This window comes from Coenobita brevimanus, chromosome 90, assembly GCF_032717465.1.
Source record: "Coenobita brevimanus isolate Jiangsu-jjx chromosome 90, ASM3271746v2, whole genome shotgun sequence".
In the NCBI taxonomy this organism is placed as follows: Eukaryota; Metazoa; Arthropoda; class Malacostraca; order Decapoda; family Coenobitidae; genus Coenobita; species Coenobita brevimanus.
This window is the reverse complement of record NC_137043.1, coordinates 39,230,382-39,248,475: the sequence shown is the minus strand read 5'-3', so window position 1 is coordinate 39,248,475 and position 18,094 is coordinate 39,230,382. Positions and strand designations below refer to the sequence as shown.

The following is an 18,094-nucleotide window of genomic DNA, read 5'->3' as shown; positions in this document are numbered from 1 at the left end:
TCTTCCTACTTCCTCCATCTTGCTCTCCCTTTCTTAATTCACTTGCCTCCCCGCCTGCTCTCTCTTCTTAAAAATGTATAGCCTAACTTCAGCACTGCTAGACTAAGCTCAACCTCTCCATTATACTACTTCCCCCCGCCCTAACCATGAGACTTCCTTCAATGTTTTTTTTAACCATCCACTGCTGTTTAATAATGTTTTTTTTTTTTAATTCACTTTTCCTCTTTACCCCCTCACCTTCTTCCCTTCGCTGTCTCCTCTCTCTTTCACCTTCTCCCCCTACCACCAATTCATTCCCTCCCCCCACTCACGTCCTTCCCTTCCTCCAATCTCCTTCCTTCCTCCCTGACCATCACCGTTCCCCTTCTCTTCTCCTTTCCTCCCTTGTCTCCTTCCTACTCCTCACCCTCACCATCCTTCCTCACCCCCCTCCCCACCTTCTCTCCCGTTTCCGCCCCTCCCCCTCAACCTTCCTCCCACCGCACCTCAAGGCTACTCACCCACCTGCCCCCTCCCTCACCCCCCCTAAACACCTGATAGGAATTAGACCAGGGGAGAAGCTTTGACCTCTTATGTATGTTTACTGCTTTTGTTATATTCTTATGACGGGACAAATCTGGTATCCTGTTCCTGCTTTACATTCAGCCGTGTGAGCCATGGACGCCTGAGTGTTCCTACAGTCACCATTAACTTTCCAACCACACTCCATCCTGTAAGGGTTGGCCAAAACAAAAGGGTATTCCGGTGTTTACTATCCCTGTTCAGTGACAAACCTCTCCTCGTAAAACACCATCCTCCCTCCTAAATTCCACGACGCTCTCTCTCACGCCGCGGTGGTTAGCACGGCTGACTGTGAAGCTGCCGGCCCGTTAGCGCTGGGGTTCGAATCCTAATGGAGGCAGCTGGCGTAGGTAAAACGAGTACCCGGTACCCTGGGTAACATCTAAGGGAGGTAACTATGGTAACCTGGATGATGCAGTGGTCTTATATCCCAGGATACTCGGTGACTAACCGCCACATGCTCAAAGGCCTATGTTACAGCGATGAGTACAGCGGCACAGCGCTTCATGGCATCTGTCTCCACCTTTACCTCACTCTCACATCACTCATCATCTACCACCACTATCATCACTACTGCCTCTACTACCACCATTGCCACAACAGCCATCATCACTACTACCACCATCCTAAATGTTAACTACCATCAATATAATCCTTTCATTGCTACCACCGAAACTATCACCATAGCAACAAAGCCTCACCACCACCACAACCAACTACTAACCCTCACCACTAAGACCACAATCATAACTAGTCCTCATCTTCACCACTACGACAACTACCACCATCACAACATAGCCTCTTCCCACCACCACCACCACCACCACTGCTGCTAAGCCTCACCACCAATACCACAAGCACATTACGACTACCAACACCATAACAACCACTACCATCAATACTTCCAAACCTCACCCCACCACCAATACAACTACCACCACCACCACCACCACTACCACCACCAGTACTACTACCACAACTACCACCATCGCAACTAAGACATCCCACCACCACCACCTTCACTACCACAACCACCTCCAGCTCCATATAAGGAAACCTGCCCTTCTGCTCTTTACCCATCACATGCTCTCTCTCTCTCTCTCTCTCTCTCTCTCTCTCTCTCACACACACACACACACACACACACACGCATTTTGTTCTTTGTCTAGCTCCACCTCACTCACTCTCTCTCTCACAGGTTTTCTTTGTCTAGCTCCACCTTTCGTATATTTTTTGGCTAGTCTCAACTCTAAAAGGTATATCCAAAAACATGTTCATAAAATGTGTGTGTGTGTGTGTGTGTGTGTGTGTGTGTGTGTGTGTGTGTGTGTGTGTGTGTGTGTGTGTGTGTGTGTGTGTGTGAGAGAGAGAGAGAGAGAGAGAGAGAAAGTCTGGCCACTCCCTCACCTCTACCACAGTCTCCCCTAAAAGCCTGAAGCTCAACAGAAAGTGGAGTGCATATCCCATAGACTTATCCATTTTCAAGAACCTCATGTGAGAATGTTTTTACCTAGTTTGTTCATAATATCCGTGGGATTATTAGTATTATTAATAGCGTTACAACTACTATTGCCAGCATTATAGTTCTCATTATGACTGTCGCTGAATTATATACTTATCTTCAAATCAGTTAGACTACTTACTTATTCACTTTATTATGAAAACTCAACACGCACTTATACATTTTAAAAAGACAAAATATCCTGGAAAGGCAATACTAAAAATAATTGTCAATATGGTTCTAAAATATATATTATTTTTTAATGAGACATCTGTAATGATAGGATGGATGATATCTTTATGTAACCACTCAAATTAGTTCAGTTTCTCCTGACGTAAATAAAACTTCTCGGTGATATAACTGACGTCATCGTAGCGAACTGCATAACGGTATATAACAAAATCATATGTATCTCGTACCTATGTCTTGTTTATGTACCGTATGTATATATGTATGTGCTGTATGTTCCGGTATGTATATATTTATGTATGTATGCACCGGTATGTATATATGTATGTACCGGTATGTATATATGCATGTATGTACCGCTAAGTGCTGTTTTGCATAAGGTGCTGACCTGAAATCTGCACATCTATTATACAACATTCGCTTCTACTGTGCTCGTAAGTCCTTGAGAAGTAAAACAACACAAAAATATCAGGTATAACTTCAAGTCTAACCGTGCTCAAATCAAATACACCACGACTACTGCAGTATTTATTAGTGTGAGTCTGAGACGGTGTGTGGAGGACGCTGGGTTTGAGAGAGACACTGTGTGATCAGGAGACTTGGTGAGAGATAGAAGAAATAGTTCCATGTAAATTATTTGTAAGAGACAGCTATGTATGAAAGATAATGAGCTTGTGAGACAAATGAAAGAGAGACATGTGTAAGTGAGAGAAAGAGGAGATTAAAAAGGGACGACAAGAGAGAGAGAAAGGAGGAATAGGAAAAGAGAGGGAATGGTTACTAGTATATGAAAGGGGAATGGAGGGGAAGAGAAGCAAGTTACTGTACATGGTATTGTACTGCTATTATAAAGCCATTATAGAGAGAGAGAGAGAGAGAGAGAGAGAGCACAAAGGTGAAGAGAAGAGAAAGATGGGAGTGTGAGGGAGGGTGAGAGGGCATGAAAGTGGAACAAGAGGAGTAGAGGGAGGAGTGGAGGCGTTTGAAAATGTTATTATTCTATTGTTGCTGTTAAGGCAAATAAAGTAGAGGAAAAAAACAAGATGGGAGAAAGAAGGTTAAGATAAGAGTAAGAAAGAATGGGGAGGAAAATAGTACAGTGGAGGTCTTTGTTATTGCTTTATCAGTTGTTGTTAATGTTCTTTCATTGCTGCTATTGTTTTATTTGTCACCGTTACAACTTTTTATTTTTTTTTAATGCAAGGAATAAGGAACCAAAGGCCAGAGGTCCGTACAACTGTTCCTTCCAAAAAAGAACAAAAACAAGATAACAGAGAGCCAAATTCAAGATCTGTTCGAGATGCATGGACGCTGCGTTTGAAAGACTGGAGGCCATAGGCAGTAGGAAATACAGAGGACGAGTTTTTGCGTTAGCCTACTACTTTACTTGTTGCTGTAAGTGCTGTATTTTTTGCTGTTATTGCTTTACTTCTTACTTATTTACCACCGATATTGCTGTTATTGCTTCATTTGCCGTTATTTTTTCTTCTAGCTGTTATTTCTTCATTTCCCTGCTAGCATGAGAAGACAGTACTTGAGTCACGCGAGATCTGGCCGAGATTTATTTTTTTCTTTGTCATGGTTCATAATTTCTAAAAAAGAGGAAGGTAAGAAAAGTGAAGGACATCTGCCTATTGTGTTGCGACTGTGTCTCCATGCTTGGGTTGTATGCTTCACAAAGGAATTCCTCTCCAGATAAAGAATACGGAAAAAAAAAAAAAAATTGAAAGCTCCCTAGACAAGTGAATGCAAAGATAATAGAAGACACAGATGACAGTTACATACATGGCAAGTGAAAGTATCATAAAATTATCATGAGAAAAAAATATATATATATAAAATCATAATACAACCGTACATACTGTATGTGAATGCAAGAAAATATGAGACACAATGGCAAAATACATCACAGATGTGAAAGCATATTTAAGAAGAGCCACGAACTTTATGGAAAGTGAAAGAAGATTAAAATTGTGACCTACCTTCTGCCGTCACTGCAACATATTAAGAGCAACATAGGCTACATGACACAAGTGAAAACATCTTAGAGAAGAGCCGAAAGTGTAAGCGGCAAGTGACAAAAAATGATGACTGAAACACACTTTCTGACATAATTGGAATATAACACTGACGAAGACAGAAGAGAAAGCAAAATGAAGACAACCATGAGTCTGAGTTAATGTGAGAAAAGATTATGACCGACTTAAACCATACCTTCTGTTGTGACAACATCACAATACAAAGATAAATAGCAACATGGAAAACACAGGAGAAAACAACATAAAGGAGAGACACAAGCCTGAGTGAAAGTGAGAAAATATGAAAGGGGAGCCACCACCCTAAGTGAAAGTGAGAAAAGACAATGACTGACACTTACCTTCTCATTCTGTCCTGCTCTTGGCGCTCAAGGTGAAGCAGCTCCTCCTGGTGGTGTGATAGGAGGCCAGCGTAGGCAGCATGAGGGGCGATGGGGACGGGCGTGAGCTGCTTCCACACATCCTGGGGCAGGGATGGGTACAGGCCAGTGAGGGGTTGTTGCAGGCCAGGCGGCAAGTGGAGTGGGCCACCCCCAGGGTGACCAGGGTAGGCCAGGCCAGGAGGAAGGCCGGGGACAAGGGAGGCAGGGTTCTGACCGTGGGACCCATGGTGGCCAGGAGCATGGGTGGCAGGTGAGGGCCCTGGGGGTGGGGCTGCCAAAGGGGGCGGAACCCCGGGGTAGTGCTGGGACATGCTGGAGTGCTGAACGGAGTGGATGTGCCTAACGCTATGCTCGGACTGTGACACCAAGGAGGGATCGCGCCAGACCCGCACAGGCTCCCTGCGGTCCAGTACCAGTGGGGCAGCTGGGGCAGTGCGGGCGGCAGCGGGGGTTGGGGTGTTGGGCTTCACCTCTGCCGAGGATGACCGGTCGTCACTTAGCACTGAGGACCGTGACACCGAGCGCTCGGTTACGCTCACGCCAGAGTCGCTTGAGCCGTCACAGTGGTCCATCCTGGTGGGTGGTGGGGCGCCGGGGGGCTGCTGGTGTAGCTGCTGGTGGTGATGGTGTGGGGCGGGGGCGGGGGCCCCGTCATGGTGCAGCGGGGCTGGCAGGGCAGGGTCTGGGGGGGCAGGGCTGCGCACCACTGCCGTGATGCTGACAGAGGGCGGGGAGGCCACACGAGCACTACAGGCGGGTCCTGGCCCGCTGGTGGCAGTGATGGTGACGGCACGCCCACTCACAACGCCCGCCACCTCACAGCCGCTGCTGCCGCTGCCACGTCCAGGCTCAGAGCACCACGTGACCCTGTGAGCGGTGGCACCGGTGGCGGGCGGTGGGACCGGCACCAGCACGCCTGACACCCGCACCAAGGGGGAACGCTCCTCACTTTCGCTCTTCCTGGCACCAATCACAGTGCCACTCTCACCCTCATGCTGCCCGCCACTGGTCCGCTCACTATCACTCACAATGGCCCTCACACCTTCACCAGGTAAGGGCACTGGGGTGTCACTGGGCAGGAGGTTGGGGCACACACACGCACACTCCCCACACTTCTGGCACTCTCTCACACAACTAGCCTTTGAATCAGAGGCTGACCTGTCCCTGCAGTCCACTATCTCCACACCGACTGATGCCTTGCATTGATAAGCATCCACTAATCCAGATTTCCTAACTGGATTCTCATCTCTATAAGGTGGTGCGGCACTGGACGACTCTCTGGCCACCACCTCCAGCCCACCACATCTCAACACTGATTTCCTGGCACATTCTTCACTCTTACTCGTGGACGAACTGACTGATTCCGGTTCAAGTATAAAAACCTCCTCACTACTACTGGCAGTGTCTTGGCTGGGTGAAAGAACGGCGGGTTTGCTATCGCCTGAGGGTTCCTTAGTAACAACTGTGGCAGAAGAGGGATTTGAGCAAGTTAACTTCCCTTCCGTGGACTGAACACTAGGGGGTTTACACGTGTCTTTCTCCTTATACGCTTTATTCACCTGTATCACTCTATTATTATTCTCACTCTGCACTGGGACCTGGGATGCAGGTCTGTTGCTTACAATCAGGTCCTTGGTAAGACTCTGAGAGGACCTGTTGTTCGCATTTATGTTATTGGCTGGTTTTGAAGTATGAGTCCGTACACGGGGCTTTTCATATATTACAATAGGCTCCTCAGATGAGCTTGTACCCCCCTCATTACCACCATAGTCCTTCTCACTGTCGTGAATTGGTGAATCTGCTACCGGTACCTTTGATTCTACTGGCTCGACTGACTTTGGGGACACTGCTTCCCTATCACTTTTGTTATTTTTATTGGACAATCTGCTGGGACTACTGTTCTTGCGCTTTGGAGTTTTGCTGGAAGCGCTGTCGTCCTCACAGACACTCAAACTCTTACTGTTCTCACTACTACTCTTGGGAGGACAGTGTCGTGGTGGGGAGGGAGAAGGCTCAGTTATCAGATGGGGTGGTGAGGGTTGGTGGACTGGTGAAGACTGATGAGCTGGGGAGTAATGATGAGCTGGTGAAGGCTGCAAAGGTGGTGAGGGCTGTGTTGGTGGTGAGGACTGTCTGGGAGGTGAAGGCTGTCTGGGAGGTGTGGGTTGTCTGGGGGGTGAGGGCTGTACAGACAGAGAGGGCTGTGCTGGCGATGAGGACTGTAGGGGTGGAGAAGGCTGTCTGGATGGTGGTGGTGAGGGCTGTATGGATGGTGAAGGTCTTAGAGATGGAGACGAACGTAGGGATGGTGAGGATCGAAGGGATGGTGATGACCGTAGGACCGGTGAGGGACGCAGGGGTGGTGACGGTGGTAGGGGTGGGGTTGAGCTGGTTTGATCCGAGGGCGACTCACTACGCCATCGCTGTGGGGACAAACGCCTCACTCCTATGGACCTCCCTGGGCCTCTCTTTCCGCCTGTGGGTCTATGAACACTAAGCTTCTGCCTTCTAAGAGCTGCAGCTGCTGCAACTCTCCTCGATGGGGGTCTAGAGGGTAGCTCAGGCTCTGGAGTGCTGCTACTACTGGTGCTGGTGCTACTGCTGCTGTTGCTGCTACCGCTACTACAAGTACTGAAGACACTGCTGTTACTGCCAATGTCCTCCGCTGTAATGTTCTTTATCCGATTGTTCCGATAAGGCCGCCTCGTGAGCCTGTGATCCGGGGTGGAAGTCCCGCTGCTACTGCTACTTGAGGAGGCAGTGCTGGTGGAGTCCTCAGCACTGTTCTGCTTCTCGAGCCTAGTGAGGACTCTTCTGGGCTGCTGGCGAGGGGGTGAGGGCAGGGAACGTGGGTGGGGCTCCTCCTCGTCCCCGGAAGACGCCTCGCTGGTAACACTTCCTTGGCCAATACTTCGCTGCTTCCGCCACCGTACGCCACTCTTCCCTGCCGAATAACATCACAATTAGTAACATAATCACCGGACATCACAAGCAACAACAGCAACATATCATGGTTATAAAATCTCTATCTATCCATCTATTGCCAGATGCCTCAATCCCGCAAGGGGCGGCCACAAACAAATGGCCTCCATGTCACCCTGTCCCCTGCCATTTGACTGCCCTCCCCCAGCTCACCCCCCCCTTTCTCATATAGCCTAGTCTACCTCTCCACTCCATCCCTCCATCTCATCCCCAGCTTCCTCCTCCCTCTCCCCCCCTCCACCTCACTCACATACTCTCCTCTTTAGTATATCGCTCTCCATATGGCCAAACCACCTCAATGTATTTCTCCTAACGCTTTCTACCACACCCATATCCACACCACAATATAACCATAAATACAGTAGCTACCATAACCTGACAAACTGACGAGAGTAACATGACACAGGCTAATGACTGTAACAGCATAACTTGGCATAGAAAAAGTAGAAAAACAAAAGGTTAATAACCAATGCAATAAAAAAAAAAAACATTAAACACAATGACAACAATAACATAAGATATACAGGTAGGCTATCGGATACAATATCCAATAACTAACATAACTGCCATACCGGTACCATAACCTGACATACGTAAAAGGGAGGAAAAAAAATAACTCATGACAAAAGCTGACATCATCACGTGAAAAACAAAATGCACAACTCTCCTCAATGACCCGCGATCATCATCATATTCATTATCACCATCAACACAAACGCAGCTCTATTCCCACTCCTACATATCAAATGCCTGGGGTATATATATAGGCTATTAAAAAAGGAAATACCATCTGTAACCGGGAAAAACAGGCTACAGGTCCATTCATTCATCATTCATGAAATCAGTAATGAATACACAACACATTGACTCGTAAATGGAAAAAAAAAATGTAAGTGTGAAGAATGAAAAATATGAACACAGAACTGGAGAACTGATAGGACTGTAACACCCTCACTATCATCACAAACACTACTTCTTCAGTAAAGGAATCAAAATCATCATCATCATCATCACTACCATCTTCTTCATTACCTGGCACCTACCGCAAAGCCATAATGTTCACCATCACACACACACACACACACACACACACACAATGAACACAGAACACTGAACACAACACATCCCCACATTTACCAGAATTATAGGACCAATTATTAACAACGCAGCGTGGGATGGAGCCAGTGAAAACCTCGCCTGGCAATTATAAAGTCGTTTCCTATACAATAACTGGCGGTAATTGACTTTCGTGATGTAGCTATATTGCTTAAAGAGAGAGAGAGAGAGAGAGAGAGAGAGAGAGGGGGGGGGATGCCTTAAAATAGACGCCTTTGATGAATTATACGTCTGAGTTACCGAGAAAAAAAAAAAAAAAAAGCAAAGCGGTTCCTGTTTTTCTCGTTTTTTGTATAGTATAATTAGAGGGTGGGAGATGGAGGGAGGGAGGGAGGGGTGAGGGAAGAGACATACGGAGGGAGGGAGAGGTGTGGGCGGTCAGATAGGAAGGGAGGGAGGGGTGAGGAAGGAGACGTTGGGAGAAAAGAAGAAAGAAGAGGATAGATGGGAAGGATAGGGGAAACTAGTGGGAGAACTAAAACAATAGGAGGGTTAAGACTAAGCAAGGAAGTGGCAGAGGGAAAGAGAATGAGAAGGAGAGGCAGGGGGAAAGAGAAAGAGAGGGAAAGAGAAGGAGAGAGGGAAGCAAACAGCAGCACATCGTTTTTTTTTCCGGGACTGCTTGTCGTATGGAAAATTATGAATAACACAACTACTCTCTGAATTAAAAACAGAGATAGAATACAGGAGGCGAGGGAGGAGAGATGGAGGGACGGAAAGAAAGAGGTACATAGGAGGAGGGCGTGAGGAGAGGTAGTGAGGAAGGATGAAGGAAAATGAGAGTGAGGGAGTGAGATAAGAGTATAAAAGGAGAAATAAATAAGAAGGAAGAGAAGAAGGACCTGGAGAGGGAGGGGGGAGTAACTGATTATGGGAGGGGGAGGGAGGGGGTGGGAGGTGAAAGCCACATGTAGGTTAAAAATCAGGGGCGGTGGGGGGTAAGGAAGGAGACGGGGAGGGGAGGGGAGAAGGAGGCAGAGGAGGGGAGGGGAGAAGGAGGCAGAGGAGGGGAGGGAAGGAGAAGGGGTGGTAGCCACACAGGGAGGTGGTAAGGGGAGGGGAGGTGAAGAGAGAGGAAGGGGGAGGGGGAGATTATCAAGGTTGGAAGAAGGTTTGCTCTCAACACACCTCACTGCTCCACAACTGTCACTCTCTCTCTCTCTCTCTCTCTCTCTCTCTCTCTCTCTCTCTCTCACACACACACACACACAAGACTCTCCAACACACCTCTCTCCACACCTGTTGCTCTCTCTCCACATTCATACCTAAACCCCCCCACACACCTGTCTCTAACCCTCCGCACATCTGACTAACTTCCACCACACACCTGTCACCTTCACCACACCCAAAACACCTTTTTTTTTTTCCCCAAAGTTTTTGCTCCACATTCCATTCTCAATAACACCTTGCTTCTTAATACACCTGTGATGGTACATTAAAAATAAATTACACACCTGTCCTCTTTAACACTTAAATGTCAAAGAAAATTACACTTGAGACCAAATGCACCAATATAATAATGATACCGGTAGTAATAATAATAATAACACAGTAATAATAATAATAATAATAATAAAATACAAACAGCTGAAAACTAACATATATGTATCAAACACAAACATACAACATGCAAGAAACCAACCACAAAAGATCACGGAAAACTAATGCAAAGACTACGGAAAAACATTAAACAAGCAAACAAACAAAAACGATGGGGAAAAGGACACCAAACAAAGGAAAGAGCTAAAACAAAATTCAAACAAAACAAAACCAGAGCGGCCGTCAGTCACATTCAACCACTCAAGTTTGCGCAGGAAAAAAAAAAAAAAAAAAAAAAAAAAAAAGGGGGGGGCTCCCAATGCGTCCATATTGGGAGGTAGGGAGTTGCTCTTCCTTCCTTCTCTCTCTCTGTAATACTCCCCCCGTCCTACCTTCACCTCTCTCTCTCTCTCTCTGCCTTCACTGTAGCTCCCCGCCTTCTCTCTCTTCTCTCTTTTTCTTTCTTTTCTTCTCCACTCTTCCCTTCTCTCCTCCCAGACTTCTTTCTCCTCACCTCCTCTCTCCCCTCCCCTCCCCACCAATCTCAACATACCGTGCAAGTCACCCCACGAACCACACACACACACACACACACACACACACACAAGATGACACGTACACAGATTCAAACACAAGCATGAGAAACAATGAGACACACATGTGCACATTTATACATAAATACATTACATACAAACACACACACATACATGCACACATTCTCCTGCCCTATCATTCTCCCTCCCCCACCCCCTCTCCCCTCCCCCCCCGGTACACGCCCGCAGAACCGGACTAGGGGGAGAGGGAAGGGGAGAGAGAGGGGGGTAGGAGTGGTAGAGACGCCACTGATGTGAAGGGTAAAGGCCACTGAGAGAGAGAGAGAGAGAGAGAGAGAGAGAGAGAGAGAGAGAGAGAGAGAGAGTGTGTGTGTGTGTGTGTGTGTGTGTGTGTGTGTGTGTGTGTAAAAAAGAACAGGAGGAATGTTCTAAGAATGGAAACAAAACGATAAATGTACAAGAAAAAATAAATAGGGGTGGAGGAATTAAAAGGAGAGGGGAGAAGGGGAGGGGGGAGGATGGAGAAGAGGGAGGGAAAAAGGTAAATATGCAGACCATGGTACGAGGGAGGAACGGAGGGGGAAGAAGGAAAGGAAAGGAGAGGTACGGGAGGGGAGGAGAGAAGGGGAGGGGGGGGAAGAGGAGGGAGGAGAGAAGGATTCAGGTAAGGGAGGGTCAGCATTTTTTTTTTTTTTTTTGGGGGGGGAGGCGAGAAGGACGACAATGAGGATGGGGAAGAGGAGGAATAAAGGCATAAAGAAAAAAATGGAGATATAGGAAGGGAAAGGGTAGGAAACAAAGTGAAACAGAAGAGGTGGAAGGGAAAAGGTAGGAAGGGGAGAAGACTGAAAGATGGGTGAACAGGGAAAGGGGAATGAGGAGAAGAAGAGAGGTAGAACAGGGGGGAAGGAGGCAAAAGGAGAAGAGAAAGGACAAGCAGGGAGGAGGGGAAGAAGCTAAGGGATAGGAAGAAAGGTGAGAAAAGGGGGAGGGGGGAGAGGAGGGGAGGAAGAGAAGAAATAGAAGAAAGTTTGGAAGGGAGAGGGAGAAAAAAGGAAGGAACAGGAGAGGAAAAGGATGGGGCAGGAAGGTCAGGGAAGGTGGGAAGGGAGGGGAGGGGCGGTCAGGTAGGAATAAGGAGAGGAGGAGGGGGAGGGGGAGGGGGGGCACGTCAGAACCCGTCTTAACTATAGCCTTGGCCTCTCCTCCCCTCCTCTCCGTAACTCTCATCTCCCCTCCCCTTCTATTCTCTCTCTCTCTACTTCCCCTTCATCTCTTTCCTTTTCCCCTTCCCCTCTCTTGTTTCCTCTCCGTTCCCATCCCACTTCTCTCTTCCTTCCTCTCCCTCCTTCCCCAGTTCCACTCCCCCCTCCTCTCCCTAGTCTTAACTTCCCTCACCCATCTCCCGTTTCAGCCCCCCTTCCCCTTTCCCTACATCGTTCACGAGAGGTGGGGGGGGGGCACTTTAGGGAGTAAGGGGACAAACTAAGGACTTTAGGGCGTTTAGGGACCTTTGCGGCACTGTATTTATGGGATATGGGGAACTTACAGGGACTTAATGGATTCAAGGCTCTAGGGCATTTTGGGTTCTTAAAGGGAAATTAGTGGAATTTAGGACAAGTAAGAACTTTCCGAAAATTTTTGGGATTTAAGACTTGGTAATTTTATATATTTGAAAGGGACAGCACTATATGTCAGAGAATTTCTGGGAATTTTCAGAAATCTTCAGGAGTTTTAAACATTTTGGGGGAAATTTAGGAATTATGGAACTCTTTAAGGACTTCTGGGTTATTTAGGGAGGATTAGGGAATGACTGGAGAAATTTCATAAACCTTTAAAAAATATATTAATGGATGTTAGAACACTTTTAAGGAAGTTTAGGGAATCAAGAAACTGTCTAGGGAATTTCTGGGGAGTCTACTCTTCCCCAACACGCTCCAGTAATTGAACTCGTCCCCCCCCCCTATAAAAACCAGACCAAGTTTATTAGATTTTTTTTCAGTCCCCCCCCAAGTCTCTCTCTCTCTCTCTCTCTCTCTCTCTCTCTCTCTCTCTCTTTCGTTTTTATATATTCGGTATTTTTTATTTTCGCTGTCTATTTTCTCAATCATCTATTCTCTCTTGCGTCAACGTGTTCCTTAATTAGGTATTCTCTCTCTCTCTCTCTCTGTCTCTCTCTCTCTCTGTGACATGGCATAATGTGAACAATGAGTGGCTGGAGGGGATTAAGGTCAGTTTATTATTATTATTATTATTATTATTAATTATTATGCTTTTGGTTATTTCTTCATTACCTGCACTATTTATAATTTTGCCATTGTTATAGCTCATTTATACATTATTATTAGGTCATACATACATCATCATCACTTTGTTTATCACCATATATGAAGCAGTATCATAACTACCAATGACTTTACCTCTCTCTCGCTCTTTCATGCAATCATTTTCGGTTACGGGAAACTGGTTCAAAGTGGACTTTGTGAATGCTGAGAGAGAGAGAGAGAGAGAGAGAGAGAGAGAGAGAGAGAGAGAGAGAGAGAGAGAGAGAGAGAGAGAGAGAGAGAGAGAGAGAGAGAGAGAGAGAGAGAGAGAGAGAGAGAGAGAGAGTATAGGGTTGCGTGGTTATGTGATGGAAAGTGTAGATTTAAGGGAATATCAGGGAGTATAAGGGACGGTGTAAGATTATCATGGTGGAAGAAGGAAAGTATAAGGGGGTATAAGGGAGTGTAACGCAGTATAAGGGACTATGGGGAAGAATAAGGGAGTATAAAGGAGGATGTGAATAGTATAAGGATGTAAGTCTAAGGAATTTGAAGGGAGGGTGTCAGGGAGTAAGGGAGTATTAGGGATGAGGTAATGGAGTATAAGGTGGGGTCAGAAAGCAAGAGGGAATATAAGGGAGGTAATGATTATACGGGTATGGGAGTATGTGTGAGTATAAGGGAGTGTAGGGAAGTCTGAGGGGGTATGGGAGTATGCGGGATTGTAAGGACGGGTCTGAGCATAAGGGAATAAGTGTAAGTATAAGGGAGTATGTGTAAGTATAAGGGAGTGTGTAGGCTAAGTGAGGGTCTGGGAGTATAAGGGGGTATCAGGGGTGGGCGGGGGTCAGAACAGGCTCTCCAGACATGACCTGACAAAAACCCACCAGACCAGCCAAAGATAATGACCACAAAAACTGGTGTGAGGTGCAGAAGCCGACCACACCACTCATACCAGTCACCACCGTAAATACCAGTCACCCCACCCTTTTTTATACCACCTAAGGGAGGAATACCAGCCATACCAGTCACACCACCGCAAATACCAGCTATCCCACCTTCTTTATACCACCTACGGATAAAACAGGAATGCCAGTTATTCCAGTCATAAAATTTGACATTCTCATACCAGTAAGTTCACACCAAACACACCACGCCACATAATCAAACAGCACCACAAATGTCATACTATAACTCATACACACACAGAACTGCTACATCCCATATCACATCACACACACACACACACACAGAACTGCTACATCCCATATCACATCACACACACACACACACACACACACACAGAACTGCTACATCCCATATCACATCACACACACACACACACACACACACACACACACACACACACACAGAACTGCTACATCCCATATCACATCACACACACACACACACACACACACACACACACACACACACCTAAATCTCACCTTCCCCTCTACACACACACACACACACATACACACACAATGACGGGGAGAGGCACGGGAGGTGAAGTGTAACGTATGTGACGTCATTCGTAACGTAACACATCTAGGGCGTGTTAAGAGACCACACTCGTACACACTCACTCACGCACGCACTCAGACATTTACTTAAAGACGCTCCTTATTCTTTTTTTTTTTTTCTCTCTCTCTCAGACACCCACACACAAACTCCTTCAAACACATTATCACACCCACACACACCCTCCCTCCTCCATGCCTACCTCCTACCCTGCTTGTCTGCCTCTCTCCTAGCCTGCCTAACTGCCTGCCTGTCTCATAGATTTAGACTAGTTCATACAGTTGGAGGTCTCACACACCTCCCCCACATACTCCATCACCACCACACCCACCTGAACCGTTTCTCCCCCCTCCCCCCCTCCTCTCTCTCTCTAATATTTTCTTGTTTCTCCTTACCCTTCCTCACCATTTTTTCCTTCCTTCTCTCTCTTAAACCAAACCAAATACAACACACACACACACACACACACACACACACGCTCCGACCCCCCAACCAATCATACCCCTTTTGGTAGCAGTGGTAGCAACGCCCTCCTACCTCTCAGGGGCAGGTTGGTGTGGTGTTGGTGGGTGCATGTGGTTGGACTATGGAATTTATTGGTATTAGGTCTGGTTTTTGTTGTGTTCAGTATATGCGCCTTGGGTATTTTTGTGCTTGTTACTAAATTATTATGCTTTTGCCTCTTTCTATTATAATTATTATAATTATCATCATTATTATTATTATTACGGTACGGGGTATTATAATTTATATCAGTACTTATAATACACACACAGTATGTACTACTATGCTTCTCACACACATTCACCTCACGCCGCCTACTGAACGGATTTTATTACTGTCAGTATGATTGAAATATGGAAGATCCGTTCATTATTCACCAGTGGAAGAAAGAGGAGGTCGAAATAAGACTGATACATGAAATGAAGATTTGATTATGATGGTGATGGTGGTGGTGGTGATATAAAGGACAGGAATAGCTTACGTCTGATAGCTTGTGGGAAAACGAGTGTAAATGGGGTGTGTGTGTGTGGGAATGAGAGAGAGGGGAGGGAGAAGGGAAGGGGGATGTGGGAAGGAGAAAGGAGAGGAAAGAATGAAAAGGAGGAGGGGGAGGTGAGAGGAGGGTAAAGGGGAAGGGGAAGATGGGAAAGGTTGTGAAAGAGGGGGAAGATAATGCAAAGGAGAATGATTAAGATGGAGGGGAGGGGAAAGGGGGAGAGAAAGAGAGAAAGGGAGGGGGAGAGGGGAGGGGGAGGGAGACCAAGGTGGGGTGAATCCTTTGAACTTGAATATGCAGGGAAACGGTATACCTCTCCCCCTTCCCCTCCCTGCTCTCTCTCCCCCAACCACACAACGCCTTCGTCCCTATGTCAGTTCACACGACTCTCCCTCTCTCTCTCTCTCTCTCTCTCTCTCTCTCTCTCTCTTATACGGTACTTCTCTAAGATATAATTATTATTATTAACGTTAAGGCCAGACCACCTCACTGGGACCCTAAGGTTTGTGTATCTAAATAACTTTCTCTCCAGTACCCACATTCTCTCTCTCTCTCTCTCTCTCTCTCTCTCTCTCTAAGGGCTTTTGTCTGGTTAGCGGTATCAGTGAAGTGCATCCCGCCTCTTCACACACACACACACACACACACACACACACACACACACACACACACACAAAACGTTCATCAGGACATCTAAACGTACAATGACATGCACACAAACATTAATAAACTAGGACACACACACATACCGTACCGACACCATGATAAACAACACACAAACAATGACACATGCACAATGACACAGTCGCTCTCATTCACACAATTCTCTCTCTCTCTCTCTCTCCCTCTTCCTCTCTCTCTGTCAGCGCTACATACCGGTACAACAAATAAAGATATCCGCTACGGTAAGTAAAAGGGATACACACACGAACACAAGAGAAAACCCCAGATGACGCACCTTCCATCCTGTCCACACACACACACACACACACACACACACACGGTAAGTGTTGAGCAATGACCCCTTGACTTTGAAGTGTGTGTGTGTGTGTGTGTGTGTGTGTGTGTGTGTGTGTGTGTGTGTGTGTGTGTGTGTGTGTGTTCTAAATTTTTGTTATCCCAACCCGGATTAAGACAAGGGTGTTTACATGGACTGGGAAGACGACCTATTCTAACTTAACCTAACTTGATAGCGACATGATCTAACTTAACACCCAACATAATCTACCTTAACCTACCTTGACAGTGCTTCCTTGGGTTAAGCTAATCTGAACCAAATGAACCTAATCTACAGTATCTTCAAATCAAACCAAACTTAACAGCCTAACCTAATCTAAAGGAACCAACTTAACTTACCCTACCCTAAACTATCCTAACCTACTAAACTTAATCCAATCCAATCTAACCCAGTCCAATCCAATCTCTCTCTCTCTCTCTCTCTCTCTCTCTCTCTTTCCTTGACCTACCCGTGGGCATAAATAAACATAGCCTGGGCATCGTATCATACACACAGCGCATACCCCGCGTCTGACACACTCATGCATATATAGATGAGGGGGAGGGGAATAGAGGGGAGAGGGGAGAGGAGTGGGATATGGAGAGGGAGGGGACGGGTAGACAGAGAGAGGGGAGGGGGGGGGACGGATACGGAGAAGAAGGGGGATGGGGGGAGAGAAGGGAAGGAGAGTGGGTGTGAGGTTAAGAAAAAAAAAGTGGAAGAATTCTTAGGAAGGAGACGTTGTGGAAGTCAGAAGTTAAGAAAAAGGAATCGGATGATGCAAAAGTGGAGATATTAAGAATGGCTGCATGGAGGGTGAGGGAAGGTGAAGAGAAAGGAGGAGGGGATGGGAGAGAAGGAAGAGAATTAAAGGAAGAACAACGAGGGACGGAAGGGGCGGAGAAGGGAAGGAAGGACGAAAATGACCATGAAGATAACAAATAACGGAATCCAGTAGCAAAGAAAAAGACAGAGGAACAAGAAAGAGAGAAGGGCGGGAAAGAAAGGAGTGATAAAGAAAGGAAGGAGGCAAAAACCATACGCATGTTGATAAGGATAATGGGTAAAAGAAGAATGGATGGGAGAAGACGATAAAGGACAAGCGAAAGAGGGTGAGAAATAGGCACGTGGAAGAAAGATAAAAGGGGGAGGGAGAGAGAGAGAGAGAGAGAGAGAGAGAGAGAGAGAGAGAGAGAAATGTACCGGTATAGAGATAGAGCAACAAAAGAAGGAAGGGGGGGAGGGGGAAGGATGGGGGAAGAGGCATGACAAAGGAAGTGAAGAAATGGCCAAAGGAGGAGAGACACATGAAAGGAAGAATGATGATGGGGAGGAGGAGGAGGAGGAGGAGGAGGAGGAGGAGGGGGAGGAATGGAGAGTAGCAGGAGAAAGAAAAGTAGTTAAGAATAAGAAATAACAGTATCACAGGCAACAATATTTAATAATAA

General features: G+C 46.5%; 2 protein-coding genes across 4 annotated transcripts in view; both read right to left on the bottom strand.

Moving 5' to 3' along the window:
* Kdm3 (Lysine demethylase 3) overlaps nt 1-5,336 on the bottom strand; it is an 84,335-nt gene extending 78,999 nt beyond the window's left edge. For all 3 annotated transcript variants that reach the window (XM_080281573.1, XM_080281574.1, XM_080281575.1), the window contains exon 1: nt 4,629-5,336. In XM_080281573.1, coding sequence (XP_080137699.1) covers nt 4,629-5,242 — 614 coding nt within the window. In that variant the 5' untranslated portion in view covers nt 5,243-5,336. The remainder of the gene's footprint in view (nt 1-4,628) is intronic.
* Nucleotides 5,322-18,094, bottom strand: part of LOC145411680 (uncharacterized) — a 139,845-nt gene continuing 127,072 nt past the window's right edge. Inside the window, exons 5-6 of the mRNA XM_080281686.1 lie at nt 5,426-7,614; nt 5,322-5,387 (exon numbers count right to left, since the gene is read on the bottom strand). Of these exons, the coding sequence (XP_080137812.1) occupies nt 5,322-5,387; nt 5,426-7,614 (2,255 nt within the window). The remainder of the gene's footprint in view (nt 5,388-5,425; nt 7,615-18,094) is intronic.